The 16752-nt window shown below is 36.7% G+C and overlaps 1 protein-coding gene across 3 annotated transcripts; it reads right to left on the bottom strand.

Moving 5' to 3' along the window:
* Positions 1-322: 322 nt before the first annotated feature.
* Positions 323-16283, bottom strand: LOC122045623 (probable ubiquitin conjugation factor E4). 3 transcript variants are annotated; one of them, XM_042605924.1, is made up of 16 exons: positions 15291-16282; positions 14334-14538; positions 14073-14224; positions 13726-13993; positions 5936-6088; positions 3232-3434; positions 3034-3147; positions 2842-2956; positions 2627-2716; positions 2173-2376; positions 1957-2052; positions 1462-1584; positions 1291-1383; positions 1015-1179; positions 770-859; positions 323-676 (listed from the first exon to the last, which is right to left on the bottom strand). In XM_042605924.1, the coding sequence occupies exons 1-16, from the start codon at positions 16136-16138 to the stop codon at positions 557-559; spliced, it is 3039 nt and encodes a 1012-aa protein (XP_042461858.1). In that variant the 5' UTR covers positions 16139-16282; the 3' UTR covers positions 323-556. The 3 variants fall into 3 exon arrangements, 2 of the variants coding, with proteins under 2 accessions (XP_042461858.1, XP_042461859.1); XR_006130036.1 differs by lacking the exon at positions 323-676 and having other exon boundaries at positions 1256-1383; positions 15291-16283; XM_042605925.1 differs by lacking the exons at positions 323-676; positions 770-859 and having other exon boundaries at positions 1066-1206; positions 15291-16283.
* Positions 16284-16752: the final 469 nt, after the last annotated feature.

Below are 16752 nucleotides of genomic sequence, written 5' to 3'. Positions count from 1 at the left end.
CCTAACTTGAAAGACTAGTTGATTCAACCCGACTTGAAAGATGAGCAAGTCAAGTCGACCTCATAGGTCGACCGAAAAGATTGATCGGCTCAATGGGGAAGAGATGGTCATTAACCTCTTTTAATTTTGACCCAATTCAGCCTACCATTTTAACCTTCTCTACCCTCACCCTCGTGACAACTTTAATACTCGCTGTGTCATACACAAATACTGACCAGCTTGGAACAGACCAACACGTAGGGCCGTAGTCTAAAGATCCCTGTGAAGTTTTCCTGTCAATTACGAATTCGTGGTCTTCGGATTTGGATGAGAACTTCAAAGATAAAAAAACCTCGGCGAAATTAAAGAGTTGGGTGGAAATACACAGTGAGTAAAATCCATAAATTATATGTACATTACTAACAAAAATGGTTACGTAATAACTCCTACAAGGGGATTATCTCTATTTCCTTTTTCTCCAAGAGAATGCAAAGTTTTTGAGTAGAACAGGCTTGAAGTGTCATTCACAGAAACTCTTTTGCTTCACCAGTCGCCATGTTTGCTCAACCAACCAAGTTCACTCATTCTGTGGGGTTCGTCTCCTCTGGGATCTGATGAACTCTTCAATTCTTTGTTTCAGCTCGGTGTTGGGTATTAGCATGTCTTGAGTGAGATGAGAACGGTTGAAAGGATCGGTCTGGGTTTAGAAGACGATATTTAGTTTGTGTCATTAGACGAGAAAGAAAATGATTAATGAATTAGCACAACTGCTGCAGTAGGGAAACCTTACAGTGTCACTAAGCAAGTGCCTTTGGATAACTGGCCGATCTACTGATATTCTTGATGACGGTAGAATGACAGGATCACTCATCAGTGTATACTAAACAAAAGTGATAATGTTGGTCAGCATCTCAAGAAGAAATAAATGAAAACTCTTCACCGTGTCATGCTAGTACGTAGACCCATAAACATAAAGTTCTTAGAGTTACTTTATTAGACTGAAGGTTTCATTCATGGATAGAGAGGAAATTGTACCTGAATTGGGTCGAGAAATTCTTCAGGTATGTCTCCAAGAACAGCCTCAGCATCCATTGCTTCAGAAGCAGCTACTTTGGCCTTGAGACCAAGCTGAACAAACTCCTCAATTATCTTACCATCTTCACCAATTTTCCACAGAATATCGGCTGTCGAAGTAAACAGCTGTTCCATTTACAAAACATCAGCAAACTGTAACACGGTAGGATCATGAATGTGAGAAGTTAATTCACGAGACAACCTTGCCCAGCCATGGAAGCTATGCATAGGAAATACCTTCTCATTATATGACCGTCCATCCTTTGAGATTGCAGCAGGGAACACATTCTCTTTGTCACCTCTTGCAATATGAACGTAAATCTCGGCAATCTTTCATAACAAATACATCAACATAAATACCAAGAAAATTTAAGAACATATCAAAAGTTAAGTGGGCAAAGAACTAACTTGTTTTAACAATTGTCTTGGCCTAAATTCATATTTTTCAGGATCTTTTACATTCAGAGACCTCCGTTGAGGACCAGCAAGTTGTAAGAGAAAATAATTTAGCATGCTAGCCACCCTTTCAACCTGAAAAAATCAAAGAAAGAATTGAATTCACATTAATCAAACAGAAAACACAAGTAAAATTTTAAATAACAATGGCTTATGAAGATTGAAATAGTTTTTAAAACTTTCGCCTTTCAAAGTTACGTGACATTAATTGTAGTAAATCTTGAATAATCTTAAAGTTCCAACTCAAACTACAATAATCTCTTTGAGGATGCGATGGAAATAAACATACTAGTAATAAATTTAAGTTGATTTCTCTATAGAGGTAAAAGTTAATATACCAATGAAGATATGTAAATGTAAAGACATAATTTTCCAATGTGCAAATATTGAATGCATCCTATGTAGTCATTTGAGTGAATATTGAAATGTCTAGAATAAATATGTCACCATTTCCGGAAGCAGGAAGGGTGCGGGTATTTGTTCAGATGTGAATGCAAGCATCCCAACATCTTCATTTGCCAACTTCATATCAAATCGGACAATCTGAAAGGTCAAATTTCACAAGTGAAAAACAACATCTACTAAAGCTCACGTCAAGCATATGAAGTTAAACAGAGTGCAGTTCTGTGAGTGAAGGTCTATGCAATAATGAAGAGATCTCACATTTTCTCGTGAATGAAAAAGCCTCGTTCTCTCTTCCCTCTCCTGTGCTGGCCTCCGTTCCCATTCAGCAGAATTTGTCATTTCAGCTTCTATTTCTTTAAGTTCAAGGATTATGTTTAAACTCTCATCAAGAAGATAAATGCTATCATTGATTAGGAAATTCAGAAAGTTCAAATAGACACCCTTCTCCTCTTCCCTTGCAATCTGCACCATAATTATATGATATGTTATTTTTCCATAAGCAATTGATAAATAGTTCTGCTAGTGATACAACAACATCAACAACCAAATTTAATCCCACTAGATAGGATCGGCTATTTAAATTCTTCTACGTCATTGAGCTTTATTCCCTACTATAATATCATTCATATTTAAATAAATTTTATCCTGTTATTGATAAAAGACATAAATTAAAATAGGAAAAAATAGTTTATAGCTGCAAAGGCATGTTTACCTGTCTCCATGCATTGCGATGGCTAGGAACATTCCACAAATACTCTAAGAGTTCAGCAATATTGTGACGAATATTGAATTTATCAAAAAACTGCACAGCAAAGATAAGTGCAAAATGTATAAAAGGAAAGGTGATTTAGAACAAATCATTTAAAATAATAACACCATGAAACAACTCCTGGAATATGAATATAAATAAAGAAAACAAAATGATACCTGCGTGTGTGAACCAGTGAATTCAATATCCACATAAAGTTTAAGAAGATTTCTAACTAGATAATCAAGAGACAACTGGTGTCCTTCAAATAGAGCAGCAGTAGCAGAAAACCCACTGTAAGAATTGAAAATTATAAATGTATTAAGTAAAATTCCAGAAAGAAATTAAATTGACAGGAGAAAATTTCCAACCTTCTTTGTGGTATCCAACAATTCAATACTTCAACCATTTTAGCTCTCAAATAAGGGTTCTTAACATAAGAAGGACTTGCCATGAACATAATTATGAAATTCAAGAAATCATCCTGGCAATGATATGAGCATCAATGGTTTTAGCTTCTAAATATGCAAGTTAGAAGTACAACACATGAATTGAAAACTATACCTCATAAGACAAACCCTTCCAAAGCCTTTGGAATTCTAGAAGTCAAAATAAGTAAGTCCATGGCATCATCAACAAAATGTTCTGGAACACATGCAAATTCCATGGGGCAGGATGATGGCAGAGGCATCTTAAACCCACCGACAAGATCAACCAACCAAATAATAACCAATCTGCAGAATGTCAATGCCCGTTGTAGCAGTGTACCATCCTTGAGCACAAAGATAAGAAATTTTCATTAAGATTGCCTCACCTTGGGCAGGTAAAGTGATTACCGTGGAACAAGAAAAAGACGCAACTGCTATATTAATTCATTGTCAACAAAAATAAAGGAAACATCTAAAGCCAAAACATAAAATTACAGCATAATCAGCATCAACTATCGCTAATTTGAGCAATATTAATAAGTTCAGGAAGTACCCTAATCAAATATGAAGAAACAAGATTAATCTCAAATAAAAATAAAAATAAAAAAAATAAATAAATAAAGAGAACCACATTTAATTAAATCAAGATTCAATAATGAAGATGAATATCTAATATTTTAATAAAAATTGGTATGGTTGCAAAGACCCATGTGAAGGATGGAAAATATTAAAGATTCTTCTTCAAGTTTGTAAATTTACCAATGGTTTGTCAGATAAAAGAATAATGTTAAAGTTAAGGCTATGTTTAGCTGCACAATAGAGAGGAGAAAAAATCTGACGTGGTTAAATATTCTTCATCGATGGAGGGCAATAAAAATTTACCCTCACAGGACATTGACCCTGCAGAGCCAACTTTGCCACAAACCTTGTCCAACACTTGTGTGCACACCATTTAGACAGCATTGCATGCAACTGCACACACACAATGGCTGCTCTTGACGCCATATGCTCAACGCCCTCACCTGTCCCCTGCCCGCCTGACACTCATGCCTGCCGATGCTTGTGCATGCTGGATGTTGTCAAAGTTAGCACCTACCTAATACTTCTTCAACCTTGCCCCATCCGAACACTAAAGGGGAGTGCCAATCAACTTTTCCCTCCCTCCACAAAAACATTGACCTAGTTTTGAGCTGATACAGCTCTAAGCTAAAATTGATTCACAAAGAGTTTTCTCATCCTCCCCATTGAAAAATTATACAAGCAAACAAGAGACAGTTTTTTTATTTCAGTGCTCTCCTTAATAATCCTCCCTTCTCTACCCGTGTTTAACAAAGCTTAAAGGTGTTTACACCCATTAATGGAATCCACAAAGAGGCACCCGCACCATAGTCCATCCCTTCTTCTGTTGTTTATGTCAAAAAAGGTAAGACAGAAAAGGCGATCAAAGCCTTTCTGTGGTTTCATTTCAGGAGCTTTTTAGTTCTACATAAAATAAGGCAGGAGCAAGGGATAAAAAAAAAACTATGAAAATATTTATTTACCCCACTCCACTTTGTTTGTGGCCTTGCATCCCACTCCAGTGTCCTGCATCTAGCATCCAACTCGATCACCTCCTTGGGTTGGCATTTGGTGCTAGCATCAAACATCAGTCCCATGTCTAAACTCGTCCTCCACCTCTGCCGGCAAGTTGTTGGACTCAATAGAAGGGATGGCAAGAGAGAAATGGTGGTGGTGCTCGTCAAAGAAGGTAGACTAATCATCATCCCAAATGAATCCAATAGAGGAATTCAATGAAAGGGTGGTGTGACCACGAGCAAGGCAAGGTTGACGAGGAAGACAAAGGTAATCTTGTCATTTCTACCCTTCCCATTTCCTCTTCCACTACCCAAATAAACAAGCTTTATTACACCTCTCCTTTCCTTTTTCTCCTTTGCCTCTTTTCTCTCCAATTTCTCTCTAGAGTAAACAGAGCCTAAAACATGTAAACTACATAGACATCTGAAGATGAAAACCAGTTATCAATGTAGTTATTTCAAAGCACTTCGGCAGAAACCAGGTTCTTCATCCCTACTCTAGTCCATCAGAAACTTATAAGATTATTTAAGATCTATCAGAACAATATTACTATGCATGGGGATCCAATTAAGTTGGTATCGCATATAGAAATATTTTGTTTTCATTAGAATGTGATTTAGTTGCAATTCTAGAAAATGTAATGTCCTGGTTCTACAAAAGTACATTACTGCAGAATATTATCGGTGAAATTCTTGAACTCCCTTGTTGTTACTCATCTTTGATTAAACAACCCCAAGAACAGTTTCTAATTACCATGTTAAAAACATGCCTGTTATAATATATAACAATTATACATGTCAAACTTGCAACAGCAGCAATGACAGCACAATCCCTTTCTTCCTTCCTCTTCCTCTTCCTCTTTGTTTTTTATTATTGCTGTGGTACTATTGAATCAAAATAATGAACACCAAAAACAAACTATAAGGTCCGAATCAATTTTTTGTTAGAATTGTTATCAAAAGGGTACATTATATGTATGAGTCTAAGTTTCTCAGTGTCATTCCCAATTCTTCCCTTTATATTCTCTTTGTTATTTTAGAAATTTGACTAAACTAACATTAGATGAATGCTACCAGTCCTCCAACCAAACAGCTGAGCCTATTAATGAAATCAGCAAATGGAAAAAAGGACAACCAAACAACAAAAAAGGCATGAAGAAAACAAGGTAAACATTTGTCTACAAACAGAAGGAATTTTAAAGAAACTAGCAGCTATCTTGTGAGATAAAAACACCATGGTTCAACCTAAGGAATAGATGGGTCAAACATACTCGTAATAGTTGAGCTTCATAACATAGTTTGTCCTGTGACAAAATCTCGATTGCTTTCTCTAGACGCTTTATGTCAGCCTCAAGTTGTGGAGAAGCTCCTTGTTCCCTCATGGCTTTGAAGGTAGATAATTCTTCTTCATACCTTCCCAATGTCTATCATAAAATTTACAAAAGATTACCTAACACCTTTATAAAGAGAGAACAAAAGTAATACAAATGCTTACATGTACTTGCATATATTGGTGTAAACCAAAGATTTAAAAAATATGCTCAGTACCACACAGCATTGATTGTATTTACGCCCATCAATGCATGAACAGCCTAATTTTGGAGAGAACATGATTTAATTAAAGTGCAGATGTGCTACACTATCATAGTGACAGGATGTAAATGCATAGTTTTGGATTGATTTACTGGTCCAAGAGAGAGAGAACTGTGAGTTTGAAATATCATGCACTGACTATAATCATGTAGAATAATTACCAACAGGGCTGTTAAACTACATACTAGCAATCAACGGATCCACAAAAAGAAAGGTTACCTAACATCATTTGGTAGATGTTCAACTATCTAAGCTGATTCAGAGTTGTAGTATGGATAAATATGCTTAATATACTTGAACATTAGGATAAAACCATGTAGAGTAACTCTCAACAGATGTTAAACAGAAAAAAGAAGTATTTTTAACTTTTATTCCTGATTGCTTTTTGACATATATGGATCAAGATACATGGTGGATAATTACAAAACAACTTGCTTTGTGATTTCAGATGGAAATCCAAAATAGTTTGGATTCAACATTGATTTTCTCCATCATATAACATATTTGAGATTCATTAATAGTTCCAACTGAACAGAAGAATAGAGGTCTATAAAAATCTATGCAGTTGCTAATATTGCATTCAACTTAGTTTGATACATGTATCTACATTGACACACGTTGTATTTAAACTTTTCTAATCTAAATTAATTCAATTTGCATGAATACTTAATTAAAAATGCATGTTCCTTCAATGCGTTTTACTAAATGCAATTCAATATTATGTGAATAATTCATGAAATAGTTTGAGTCTGCCACTATTAATTACATAGTTCCCTCAGTGGTTGGAAGCTTAAAAGGAGAGGTAAAAAGTGCAGTCATCACTGTAAACTTTTTTTAACTAGGCCATTGTTTACCCCCATTGGCAAGAGAAGCAGAGGAGTGGAGAGAGAGAGGAAGGGAGAGGAGAGAAGAGGGGGAGAAGGAATAATGTTTACTCGTCTTCGTGGGAGAGAAGATGAAGTAAAAAAGGCAAATTTATCCTCATCTTCTGTGTTGGTGCAGTTATGTCACAAGTGATCAAGTTGAATTGATGTGGCTAAAAAGGGTTTACGTTAGATTTATTTAATGTTTATGATAAATGCACATCAAGCGTGCAAGGTGTTGGTTCAATTGTGTCCCAAGTGGGTCCTGTGTGACCTTGGATTTTGATGTTTAGGCAAAAAGCTTAAGTTAGGCATTGCTTTATGATTTAATGTATGTGTTTGTGTGTAGAGACTACAAGAACGTACATGGAGCTTAGAGAGCTCATTAGTTTGCCGTTGCCAAATTGGCATGCTCAATGGCTTGGAGGTCTGAAGAGATCAAGGATGGTATGGGACCGTAGAACAAGGAGCATTGAGTTGGTGTTGGAGTAGCTTTGAGCACTGACCTAATGTGACCAAGTTGGCAGTCGATAGCTTGAGATCTGTAGAGATTAGAGAAGGTTGCATGAGATGGACCGAGGGTCCCAAGGGACTACAAGGCTAGGAGCATCAAGGCAGAGAGGACGATAATTGATGGAGGTGAACTCCATAGGTGACTGAGTGAAGGATGGTACGTGGAGGAGCCATGGGCTCGTGCGCATCCAAGAGACCGAGTGACCTCATAGGAGATGGGCAAGGGGTGAAGTCAAGCTGCAATAGTAAGCCTCCTTGTAAGTTGTGAGTGTTAAATGACTTGTACCCATAGGAGACAAGGGTATAACTCAACATAGGCAAACTTGACCTTACAATTGGTCATAGTAAAGGTCTGCAATCTACTTGATTCATGATGGACGACATTTGACTAGTGATGAGAACCCAATACCCCAAATAGATTCAAGGTATGTGGAATGACCAGTCGATTGGTGATGGGATCTAGTCAATTGGTAGTTGAATCGACTAATAAAACATGCAGTTGACTCTAACCAAAATCCTGAAGTTATGATAAACTAGAGCTTATGGTTTGGGACAGTCATTTGGAGTTGAATTCATGAATTCAAATCAACTGATCCATACTGGCCGATTGGACAATCAACTGATTCAAGAAGCTAAGAGACAAATGATTCTATTGGTAGTTGAATTGATTGGGCATCGGTCATCTACCGATAAATTTCCAAATGACTGATGGCCCGCATGAAAAGTTGAAAAAAGCCATTGTTGCGCAATAACGGTAGGATCATAAGGATCAGCGTCTAATGAAAGAGCAGTTGATTGCTCGACAACAAATGGACTTTTAGCAAAGGATTTGAGGGCTACAAAAAGAGACTTGGTGGAGGTATTACAGGCTGGTGAAATAGTGTTGGCTACACATATTCGAAGCTTTGTAACTTGAGCTAGTAGTTGACCAAGAAGGAAAAAAGATAGTGGCTCTCCAAGAGTGATCCACCAACAAATCATAGACCGTGGAGTAGAAGCTTCGAGATATTGAACCACGTTAAATAAATGTGTTAGTGATTATGGTAAGTATGATTATATATGTTGTGTTTTCCGCTACTTAGTTTTTCTTGTTAAAATCATAATTGCATGTGTTCAACTGTTATTTGCCCCGTCTAGGGGTTATCCTATTCCCCAATAAGTGGTGCGGGTGCTATCTTCTTTGGACTAACCACTAAAAGGGCAAAGTAAAGATGACTAGAGAGGCAATAAGACTTCCACTATGTGGCATGAACTGTAAGATCCCATCATACCACAAAGATTTTAAGTTTTGAAAGATTTGGTGGAGTGCTGGTTTTCAATCAAGGAAGGAGTTTTGCCATGTTTTGGGGGTAGATATAACTTAGAGATAGAGAGGGCAAAAAAATCTCCAGAAAGAATTAGACAAAACACCAAATTGAGCTTTACGAAAGGAATACGAAGAGCTGGGATTCCTAAATATCAGTAGTGTTTAAGAGGATCTTGACGAGATAGGTGAGGTGTGCAAAGACGCAAGGGATTTGGGAGAGTAAATCATGCGCATTCATGAAAAACCCAAGAAAGGAGAAGTCCAAGACGAGGAAAGTGAAGAGAATGTGAAATGAAGTGAAGAAAAGTTCAAATCTCCACAAGAAGTAGAAGAGGAAGAGACTAAAAAGTTAAAGAATTGAGGATGTCAACGAGGGCTCGAGGCCTTCTACATTGAATGGATCAAGTGAGAAACCATCCACCTCTTCAAGAGATGAGTCTGAGTCCCAGACAATTGAGGAAGACATTTTGGAAGTTTAACCTTCGAGTTCCACCATCTGCATAAGTCAAAGGAGTACATTGTGTGCTATAGTTGCAACAATGAGGAATACTATAAGAAAAAAGTTCAAGAAGGATGAAATTAGTATGTAATTGTATAGGATGCCAAATTAGTTGATGCAATAGATGCATTTCAATTTTGGTTTGGCAAATCCATAAATGGAAGTCAAAACTAGGGCTTTAGGTCAAGGTTCATTTGTACAACTTAGCTAGTTTTGGATTTATCTCAAACTTGGAATTGGTAAGGATTTTAGGTGAAAATCCATTTTTCACAAGTAGATGTGGGTTAAATAAACCTCTCTACAAAATTTGAGAAATTTGGAAGGTTTATGAAATTTCTAGGTGTTATTGAAATTAGTTTGAATGAGTATTTGAGAAATAACACTTAATGACTACTAGTCATCAGTTGACTAGGGAAATGTAGGCAATCGACTTATATTTTAATATGAGAGATCAAACAATTTAATCATCTCTCAGAGCAGTTGGACTGATTTTCAGTCAACTGTTATGTGCTAAAAATGTTAAAAATAGGGTTTCAGGTTGGGGAAATGGCAATAGGACTTGGAATTTATATTCAATGAGGGATTTGAATAAAAGTAGAGGATCATTAAAGATACGTGAGAACAACATTTGAGACATCGTTGATGCATTTTTTGATGTGTTGTGAAAAAGGGGGAGAGTGGAGAAAAGGTCTAAGTGGGAAACTTTGTTCTCCTATTTGGTAGGTTCTTTTATTATGGGATTTAGAGGAACCTAATTTGAAATTAGAGGGGATGTGAGAAAAGGTTATGGGAACCTTGTCCTCCTCTAACTGTGGTTTTTTTAAAATTCCTAGCTCAAACGAGAACTTAGGTGAACGATGTCGGTCCCAGTGCATGGTATTACAAGCAAGGCATATGCATGAGCATTTTATTGTCGTTCCGATTTTCCTAATTTAAATATATTGTCAAATATCAAAAAGAAAAAATTGTTGGTGCAACATGTGACCTTATATTTTTGATATTTGAACAAAAGGTTTAAATCAAACCCTCTTATTTGATGTGTGTGTTTGAATATGCAGGACTGCAAGAACACACATGCAACTTGGAGAACTCATTGGCTTGGCATGGCAAAGGTGGCTGGTGGCATGCCTAGTGGTTCGAAGGTGCAAAAAGATAGGAGAAGGATAGTATAAGACAACCAAGGAATCATTAGATGAGGAATACTGGTGGTGCTTGAGGAGCTCTGGAGCATTAACCTGGCAAGGGTAGGTTAGCAGCTTAATGGCTCGAGGTCTATAGAGATTGAAAAAGATTGCATGAGACAAACCACGAGACTGCAAGATGAGGAGCATCGAGGTAGCGAGGACATCAACTAGTGGCGACAGAGGCCCTAGGTGAAGGGGTGAAGGATAGCAAGTAGTGGGCTCATGCACATACAAGGGATTGAGTGACCTAAGGGAACGAGTGTTGAGTGACTTATAATAAGGGACAAGGGTAGAAGTTAACATAGGCAAACTCAACCTTAAAATTGGTCATAATCAAGGTCAATAATTGACTGGTAATGGGCAATAGTCGATTGTTGACCAAGGAACCTAATATCTCAAATAAATTCAAGGTATGTGGGGGTGAGCGACAAAACTAGTGTTGAATTCCAATAGATTGATGGATTAGTCAACTAAGTAGTTGACTAGGTTCAAGGACCAGTGAAAAGAATCAGTTCATGGCTTAGTCGACTAGACCAATGGCCCGCATGGAAAGAAAAAAATGTCATTGTGTGATAATAGACGAATGACAAGGACCAATCGACTGATGAAGGAGTAGATGACAGTTGGGCGACAAAAATACTTACAACAAAGGATTTGAGGGCTATAAAAAGAGACTCGTTGGAGACATTGAAAGCTAGCAAAATAGTGTTGGTTAAACCTAATAGAAGCCTTCTATCTTCTCTTGTGCTCCTCCTTCTTGCACTTTTTGTAATTTTATGAGTTTGTAAGAAGTTTCTCCACCTCTGATAGTTGACTGAAAAGGAGAAAGAATAGTGGTGGCTTTTCACGAGTGATCCACCGCATGAATCATAGGTTGTGGAATAAGAGCCTAGAGACTGTTGAACCATGTTAAATAAATGTGTTTGTAATTTTGGTAAGTGTGATTGTTTATGTTATGCTTTGTGTTGCTTATGGTTTGCTTGTGACCTTGATATCATCAACAAGAGTCTATTATAATCACACTTGCAAGTGTGCAATCGCTATCCTCCCTCGTCTCTCTAGTTCAGTCATCCAATCCCCAACACACGGGTTAAGTGATCTTTAAGGCCCTTGTAAGGTTCAAATTACTCATGTTTCGCTCTTTGACTAGAATGATGTATCGGTTTTGACTAGAATGATATTATTATTGTATCGTGTCAACGTTTCAATTTATGTGTCAGTGACAAATTGGAAATGGAATAAGAAAGGAAATAAAGTAATAAATAAATACGACAATTATATTATTAGGTTTGAACTTTATTTTCCAAAAATTCACCTATGTTTTAGTATGCTATGAGGTATCAAGTGTTGGCATGAAATAATACTCATTAATATGATTGACACAAAGACATAGGAGATATTGTAATATCGAGTTTTGGTAATTAATCAACCTAACACGTTTCAACTATTTCACACAACATTATAGAAAATTTCAAACCATAGCCCTTTGATTTCAAAACCTTTGTAAAAACAATCAATAGTTGCTTGAATTTTCTACTACAAGAACATGGTGTTATGAAAATGAATAATCATGTGCTCCAAGGGATGACCTGATCTATACTAAATGAGTGTTCATTATTTTTGGATCAAAACATTTCATACCACGTATAAAAGGGGTTTATTTATGTTGTATTTTAGTAAAACCTCCTTATGAGCTTTGATATGGGAGAGTACCTTTATAAGTACTCCAGGTCAGCACATTTGTTGCAAGGCACACATCCTAAATACCAAGGACTATCTATGAATAGTTTTACTAAAAAAAAGATGAAGACAATTTTGTTGGATACTTTTTATCAAGTAAGGTTTATCATGTTAATAGTAAGCGGTCACTTAAGATTGAAGAGTCATCCAACATCATATTTAGTGAATCTACTCAAGTGTATCCTAGGCCTTCACCCACGAATTCAATCATTAAAGATTAGTGGTCAAGAAGCTTGCAAATATAAACATTAGAGAATAAAGCGCAAGCCACCAAGCGATTGAGTTCAACTACTTGTTCTTATGAAGAGGTTGAACCCATCTTCTCTCTTGATGAAGTAAAAAAAAAAGAAATTTATCCTCATCTTCTCTCTTGGTGCAATCATGCACCAAGTGATGGAGTTCAACTACTTGTTCTTATGTGACTCACAATGGCTTTTAGATTTATTTTGTGTTTCTAATAAATGCGTCATGTGTGCAAGGTTTAAGTGATTATTATAGAGAATTTGAGACCCTTGTAAGGTTTAAGTGTCTCTTGAGCATTGTTGATGTTTGAGACCCTTGATGTTTCCTAATGCTCCAATGTATAATGTCAATGGCGAACTAAAGGCGGAAGGAGATAAAGAAAAAAAATAAGACAACTATATATTTAAATTCAAACTTTATTTTCCATCTACAATGATATGATGCTTTACATTACCTTGTATGGACAAGCTAAAAAATAACAACATTATCATAATTCATCTTGACATGTATTTTAAAACCTTATTTATATATCTTAAAAGAATCTAAGACTTGTTGAGGCAATTATTATCTCAATAAAACAAAGTATTTTGAGTAAAGGTCAATTTTGTACATTATTATATATTTATATATGGCTAATAAAATCCAAGCTCACGTGAGGGAGCAAGGATATAAATTTATAAATTGGATCTCACCTAATAGCTTAAACTTTTTGGATAAGTAGTCATTATATCAAATTTAACAAAATGCATTATCAAAATTCCAATCAAAATCAACAACAACATAACAGATTGCAATACTTGACATAGCAAGAAACTAAATACATTCAATTTCTTGCAGATAGTTATAAAAGCACTTATGCAAGCGCGGCACTTTTTTTCATAAGCTTGTCCAACGTCTAGAGAAACCAATGATTGCCAATTGAACATTTGCACTTAAAAAAAGATAATTCAAACAGATTGCAAGCCTAAATAGAAACATCTACACATGTACAAGTCTGAAGCCACTGGGAAGTGTAACCACATAGATCCAACTAAGGTATATTTGGTAAAGACGTCAACAATCAAACTAGGATTACTAGTAACATGGATAGAAAAAAAAAATAAAGTATTCTAAGACAAACCTGAGCAAGGTGTTTGAAGTCTGATATTGCTTTCATCAGTCCCAAGTTAAGTACCCTTGCAGTCATAAAGAAACACTCGCAGATAAAAGAATATTTCTCCTTTCTTGCATAACTCTGCAATGGTTTCAGCTTGAGAATGGAATTATCACTATCATTGACAGTGCTTGTGCCTTCTTGAGCATCGATATCATGATTATTCTTCCAGGAACTTTCATTCTCTAACCATGCTGATACTTCTTCAGATGATGCACACAGGGCTGTCAGTTGTCTAAGCACAAAACCAAGTACAATAATTAGATGCAAGATATAGGTAAATCAACTATCACAGTCAATGTTCTTGGACTCACGTGAAATCTAAACGGGTATTATGAAATAAATATTTTGGATTAATTTTGTCTCTCTTTGTTACAGCACCATCCAGAAAAGGTTCACAAAGGCGAATCATTACGGAACTAAGGTTCACAAACATGCCAGAGCTGGCAGATGACAATGGATCCACCTGTAACATGATTGGCAAATCACTACCTGTTAAAAATAATAAACGTACAAAAAAAAAGCAACAGAAGAGAGACATGGAGAAGAGTTGAATATTAATTCAGAAAGATTACCTGCATGCGAGACCTTGCTGAATTTTTCTTAATCACTTCTGCAAGATATTCTAAAACTCTTTCTCGTGTATCTATATTCTTTAGTAAGATGAGGAACACCTCCCCAAGACCATCATACAAAATATTCATGACTGTCTTGATTGTTGTGAAGGATGACAACAAATCAGCAGGCCGACGATTAGACACTTCCGAGAAACATTGTTGTCTGTGATATTTAAAAGAATCTCATTAGAGATGAAGAGGTTTATTTATCTATAAAACTAAAACATTAAACAAGAAAGTTAGTTAAAGATTATAGTGAAACACTCAGACAAATGCTAAGCAAACATACCAGAAAATGCTTCCTGCTTAACACTGAACATAAGATAGCAGTCACAATTTTTCTAGGAAAAGCTTGCAAGCACAAACGATCACAAACAACTTCTAAAGTTGGAAAGTGAAAAAGCTCAAAAATGATAAAGGCAGGTTACATTTGAATAAAAAACAAATAAAAATAAAATACTAACACAAGCACTAAACAATATAATAGGAAAGAGAAACTTAAGCATCCCTTTGTACAACATGCACTAATTTTCAGAACATGGCATAGACCACAACTATAATCATATCAGGCAAAGATATCAATGTACCAGAAATGCGCCATCCCCAACAAATACAGAACACAATATAGCAATAAAGGAATGACCTAAGAAGTTCAATTTTATGCAGTGAATTTAAAGAAAAGGCCCAAGATGCAAGTAAAAGTGCAAAACAAGTAAATATATCCAAAAAAAGGAAACAATTGGAATTAGTATCTCATAAAATACATATCCTTTTCCCCTAAATGTTGTTAGGGTAATGTCCACCTGATATTCAGATTGTATAATTAACATGAATCTAATTAAGAAGGAAGAAGAAAATCCACCAATGTGCTTCTATTACAAACATGTATGTGAAAAGTTCAAAGATTTGACTAACCCGACATCTGGTGTACTCTTAAATTCCTTAAAATCAGGCAATGCACTGACATGGAGAAAAGCTCCTAAAATGCTTTCTATCTCAATTACCCTCCCTTCCCCAATCAACAAGTAAGTCTCTTTAGGTATCCATCGTGGGTGATTCACCAAAGCTTTGGCACAACTAGGATATTTAACCAATAGCAGCAGTGCTCTCAGCGGCTGCTGGAAGTTCCCTAATGCTGAGACTCTGCCCACACTCTGCTTCAGTTTCTCAAACAAATCCTTCAAAACCAGTTCCAAACTGTCATCGTCGCCATCCCTGAAGAATTCGTCAATAAAACCTGGAGGGCAATCGAATCCACTGCCCAAACTATCACCTCCAAACCCATCCATCGGGGTTGAGACCTCCGAGAAGATCATCAACATCAGATCAGACGTCGCTGAAAAACCGGACTGCCCAGACATCATAAACATATCCGGGTTCCCTGTTTGGATCCTACAATAAGAGATGGCCATCTTCCGCGCTTGCTTAATGGTGGACTCAATCTCCGATCTAACAGAGGCGTCCTTCATCGAAGCAACCTTTTTCAACTCATCACAGGCGCGGCGGTAGCAGCCTACCAAATAGCGGAAGGGAGGTTCGGCGGAGGGGAAGTCTCCAGAGAGCCGGTCGATGAGGACCCTCTCCATCGTATCTCGGGAAAGGGCGAGAAATTTGCCCTCGCTAAGGATCTCGGCTGCCGTGAGCTCCAGAAAGATGATTCTAGGGTCATTCTGAGCGGGCTCTTGAAGAGCGACGAGGAAGATCTTACGGAGGAGGATGTCCTCGATCTCCTGTAGAGATCGCTGGGGCTTCTTCGCCGCCATTAAGAGGATGGAGCGAGGGTTAAAGCTCGAGGGAGGATCGAGGGGAGAAAATTCAGAAAGGGGAAACTTGGAATCGAAGAAGGGGAAGCTGCGCGTCGGGGTTTTACCGGGAGCCGGGCACGCACATGAGACGGAGTCTTATTATCGTCCCATTGGTTCGACCGAGTAGGTTATTTATAAATCACCAATAGCAGCACTTTTTTATAATACATTGCCTAATATGTTTACATGAATTTTTAAACAATAAAAAATATTAATATATTAAAAACGGCAATTTACCAAAGGACGCATGTAGAGATCTGAATTTACCAAAACATGTACCCTATTTTGATATTTACCTTTTTAAGTACACTTCCTATTTTATCTTTTTGACAATTTGACTTTTTATACCATTTTTCTTTTCTCCATTATGTTTCTCTCTCTTTTCTTTTTTTATCAGCATGCAGAAAAAAAATAAATAACATTAATTAATTTTTGAATAACATTTTAATATATTTGAAGAAGAAAAAATAAACAATGAATAGCATATTTGAACTCCTTGTAATTTTAGAAATCCACTGGAACTAAAATGAGTGTAATCGGAGTTCTCTAGGTCGATTAGTGGGTTTCGGTCA

The sequence above is a fragment of the Zingiber officinale genome, chromosome 2B (assembly GCF_018446385.1).
Source record: "Zingiber officinale cultivar Zhangliang chromosome 2B, Zo_v1.1, whole genome shotgun sequence".
NCBI lineage: Eukaryota > Viridiplantae > Streptophyta > Magnoliopsida > Zingiberales > Zingiberaceae > Zingiber > Zingiber officinale.
This window is presented reverse-complemented; position numbering and strand designations above follow the sequence as displayed.

Excerpts from the sequence above, each read along its gene's own strand:
- LOC122045623 (XM_042605924.1), bottom strand. The coding sequence starts at position 16,138 with ATGGCGGCGAAGAAGCCCCAGCGATCTCTACAGGAGATCGAGGACATC. Across the intron at positions 14,539-15,290 it reads AAGAGTACACCAGATGTCGG|ACAACAATGTTTCTCGGAAG; the intron begins GTTAGTCAAATC and ends TAAATATCACAG. Across the intron at positions 2,957-3,033 it reads TGTTGGATACCACAAAGAAG|TGGGTTTTCTGCTACTGCTG; the intron begins GTTGGAAATTTT and ends CAATTCTTACAG.